Below are 4,459 nucleotides of genomic sequence, written 5' to 3' on the forward strand. Positions count from 1 at the left end.
TTGGACCCATATAATCAGAAATAATTATTTTACTATTGTTGCAAAGATTTGCACTTTATCATTTTGTCGTATTAATTGCTACTCAAAGATAATTTTATTTTTCTTTAGGTCAAACACAAATTGTTTTTTATCAATAGGTACTTTTATGAAAAAAACACTTTTGAAAAATGAACACTTCTCAAAATAACTTGATTTTCTTGTTGAGTTATTATCTAAAATCATCCCTCAACTATGACTCAAATATAATGTACATCCTTATATTATCTAGGTGAGAAAAAAAATCCTTATACTATACAAAAAATAACAAGAATCATCCTTGAATCTATGTTAAGAAACTAATTAAATCAATTAAAAGAAATTGGTCATGTGTTGCCACGAAGAGAAGATCAAAGTTACCTAAAAAGAATAAAGATATGGATAGGAAATGAATCTTTCATTCTCGGAATTTAAATTTGCGTGTTGTCACTTTATATATTTTTTGCATCATCAAGTAAATTGACTTGCAACAATACATAAGTTTTGAAATATTTATACTGTAGGTTGTGATGGTTACAAAGATTATGGAAAAAAATTATTTTAAAAGTATTACATCCAACTATTTAGAAATTTTCTTTAATAAAATATTTAGGGCGCATGTACTTTACAATGCAATTTGCATTTTATACAATGTACAAAAATGTTGGAAATTTAGGGCGCATGTTCTATTCGAAAATTTGAAGTTGGAGTAGTATTTGACCATATTTTTACAAGAATATTTAGAATTTGAATACATTTTGTCTGAATATTATTTAAATCCTCAATTTCTGGAAAAAAAAATCACTTAACTTGACTAGTTTAACCATGTGTATATATATTCATTCCACTTGACGCATTTAATTTTTTGTTGCTGGCGTGAGTTTTTTTTAAATAGACAGAAGGATGAATCTTGCAATTTTTTGGATAGTTCAAAGATGTCTTTTGTTCACTTATATGACACAAGGATGTACTTTAAGTTTAGGTCATACTTCAGGGATGATTTAGCAAGAAAAAACGAACACTCATTTACATTCGTGCATATCACTTTGCTTTAAAAAATTTTACGTCGTATTGAGAATCGATATGTTGTTGTGCATATACTCAAACTCATAAAACAATATTAAGTGGCCTACCATGTAGTAGACTACAAATACTAATAGATAAAGTATTTTTAATAGAAATCATCAAAGTAAATGTATTACAAACCATTATTGAAATAAAACAGCAAAATCAAAGGAAATTAACACACATGGTAATATGAATTTAAACCTTCATTTTGTTGCATAGGACATTGATGAAAGATACTACCAAAGTTGATTCATTTATAATATACTAGATTAGTTATCTTCATTTTCTGGGGGGGCCTCTGAGGAAGACGAAGTTCCAATTTCTAGCTTCTTCAATTGGTCTTTTAAGATACCCTCGGCAAAATTTAATGTAGTTTCAAATGTTGTCAGATTCTCTGCATCAATTTGGTCAATGGACTCCCACCAACATTTTCCTCTAGCATTGTTCATTTGTTCTAAAGAACGTACTTTTTCCTTTTCAGCTGCTTCCCTTGCCTCTAGTTCATTCAATCTGATGTTGTTTTCAATTGCAATGTTCCTTGCATTTTCGGCGACAAGTCTCGTACCCAGATCTAATTCCATTGTGGGGTTCACAAAATGATCAATGACTACAGCAGTAGTTGGGTGAACGTATGAATATTGGTTCCTACCACTTGGGCAAGACGAAATTATTCCAATATCGACGTTACAAGCCCTTACAATCTTACTTGCATTTTTATATAAGGACGGCAATCGTTTGGAAAATGTGACTTTCCGCTTAGTTTCATCTTGTATTTTTTCTATTGGAATTTTTTGACGTCCTGCTGTTTTCTTATCCTCCATTCTAGAATGCCATATAATCTATTGATCAGTTGCTTTCCAACAATATGAGTTAAAAATGAATAAACATCATGAGTATTTATACACACATAAAAAATTTATTCACAATAGTAATTTAATTTCAAGTCAATATTGTTATGTAAAGTAAATCCATCTAATTTCAAGTCAATATTGCTATGAAAATTAATCCATTTAATTTCAAGTCAAAATTAATATGTAAAGTAATCCATTTAATTTTAAGTCAATATTGCTATGGAAAGTAAATCACTCTTTATATTGAATTTATGGTAGAAAATTTATATTGAATTGATATTCAAAATCTGTGTTTTATGGTAACATCAATATATTTGAAATTCAAACAAAAAAAGGTAAGTTGTTGAATATACCTAGAGCTGTCAATATGGGCTATAGCCCACCCATCCGGGCTAACCCATAAAGACTTTGACATTTTAAGGGTCAGGCCTGGCTAGCTCATTTTTTACGTGGGCCATAAAATGGTCGGCCCAACCCACAAGTACGTGGGCTAACGGGCCAGCCTACTTTTTTAAAAAAATTAGATTTTTTTATAATTATTAAATTAAATTTTATATTATAATTTAAAATATTATCATAAATATCGACAAAATAATGTTACATGACGTTAATGTTAGCACTTGATAATCAAATCAAAATAAAATTATTTTTATAATATTTATTAGGGATAATTTCAGATACCTGCATGTTTCGCTCTATAACACTCACCTCTCGTTTGGTTTACGATATTACGTCTACCTCCCTTGTTTTCATTTACTTGTAATCATTCTTTTAACATATTTAAAATAAATATAAATTAATATAGATTTGACAATTTTACTCTTTTTTATATAAATTTCTTCTTATTAATAAATATTGTATAAAAAATAACTTTTTTGAAAAATACTTTAAAAATAAATTAATACAAAGACTTGTTTTTTTAATCCAACAAAAATCAAAGTCTTCAACTAAGCTGACCCACATTTTCACCAAACATTAACTCTTTATCTCTATTTCACCTTTACCAATTCACGTAAATTTTTTCCCCATAATAACCCATCATTTTCCGGCAATAATTTCTTCAAATAGAAGACAAAATTGAACTTTCCAAGAAAGAAATTCGATAAGAACGATAATATTTTGTTCTAGTTAAACATTTACACAAGCAAAGAAGAAACATGATCCAACGAATAAAGATAAATCATTGAAAATTAGATCTAAACATTCATATATAAGGGTAAATTTGTCAAATCAAAATTAATTTATATTAAATAGGTTTAAAGAATGGTTACAAGAAAATGAAAATAAGGGAGGTATACGTAATATCGTAAACCACAGGGAATGTGAGTGTTATAGAGCGAAGCTTGGAGGGAGGTCTCTGCAATTATCTCTATTTATTAATTTTTTTTTCAATTACAAGTATAAATATATAAATAAAAATATTAACCTAATTATTTTGAATTTGGACTCTCTTTAATTTAAAAATTTAATATTATATTATATTTTTTAATTAATTATTATTGACCGACGGGCCGGCCCTACCTATATTTTTCTCAAGCCCATCAAATCAACAGACTTATTCAGGGCGGGCTAAAAAGTCCTTTTCTTAAATGGGCTCCAAAAATTTTAGCCCAACCCTATTAAATCCCGTGTTAGGCCAGGCCGGCCCAACGGGCCTAGCCCATATTGACGGCTCTAAATATACCAAATAAAATTTATTGATTAATGATTAATCATTGTGAATATAATTTAGTGGACCCTTAGTCATATACAAAAATATTTTAATTTTTTTTATGTAACTAAATCAGAATTTTCACATAGGTGTAACTCACGCTTAGGGTGAGTGGGTGTAAGGAAGAGACTAAAAACCCCTCCTTTATTCGGGTTAAGAAGCCCTATCTAGAGACGTTGCACTCAAACAATCATATCACCTTCATACGAACTCAGATTTTAACAAACTCAGTGACATTGGAAAGACGATACAAAGATCTCTGATTTGATACCTCATGGGCCACCTAACTTATTTTATGCTAAAAGTTATGGTCGTTTAAAATTGACACAAATCATAAAATAACTTACATATTACTTGAACAAATTTCTCTCCAGTTCTTTTTGGAACTCGAGTTGCTACGTATTGCGACCTTGGCACCTAAGAAAATCTAAATTCCTCCGTAAAATCTACTCACAACTAATGACGATTCGAATCTTAGATCAGAATTTTTTGGGATCTTACAGTTCGTTCCTGCGCTCTACATCTAAATTTAGTTGGNGTAAAATATTAATCTAGGATTATATCCTTTGTTTCGAGAATCCCAGAGATGAGTAATATTATTGATTCTGAGTTCTAAATTCTTGAATACGAGTTTTTAAATATTATGCATTGAAATATTTTAGTTGTTGTTCATGTTTATATTTCACATGAACCTCATTTACTGTGTTTTCATTGAGAATCGTTTGGTCAAAAATTTTCCTTACTTTAATTTTGATAGTTTGAAGTGAGTGCAAAAGTAAAGTTTAGTATAAATTTTCAGTAGAGTATAAGCGAT

General features: G+C 29.3%; 1 protein-coding gene across 1 annotated transcript; it reads right to left on the reverse strand.

The window, feature by feature from the left end:
* Window positions 1-1,352: 1,352 nt before the first annotated feature.
* LOC107013125 (agamous-like MADS-box protein AGL29) lies at window positions 1,353-1,904 on the reverse strand. The gene has a single exon (XM_015213113.1). It carries the CDS (start codon window positions 1,902-1,904, stop codon window positions 1,353-1,355), a length of 552 nt encoding a protein of 183 aa, XP_015068599.1.
* Window positions 1,905-4,459: the final 2,555 nt, after the last annotated feature.

The sequence above is a fragment of the Solanum pennellii genome, chromosome 3 (genome assembly GCF_001406875.1).
Source record: "Solanum pennellii chromosome 3, SPENNV200".
Classification (NCBI taxonomy): domain Eukaryota; kingdom Viridiplantae; phylum Streptophyta; class Magnoliopsida; order Solanales; family Solanaceae; genus Solanum; species Solanum pennellii.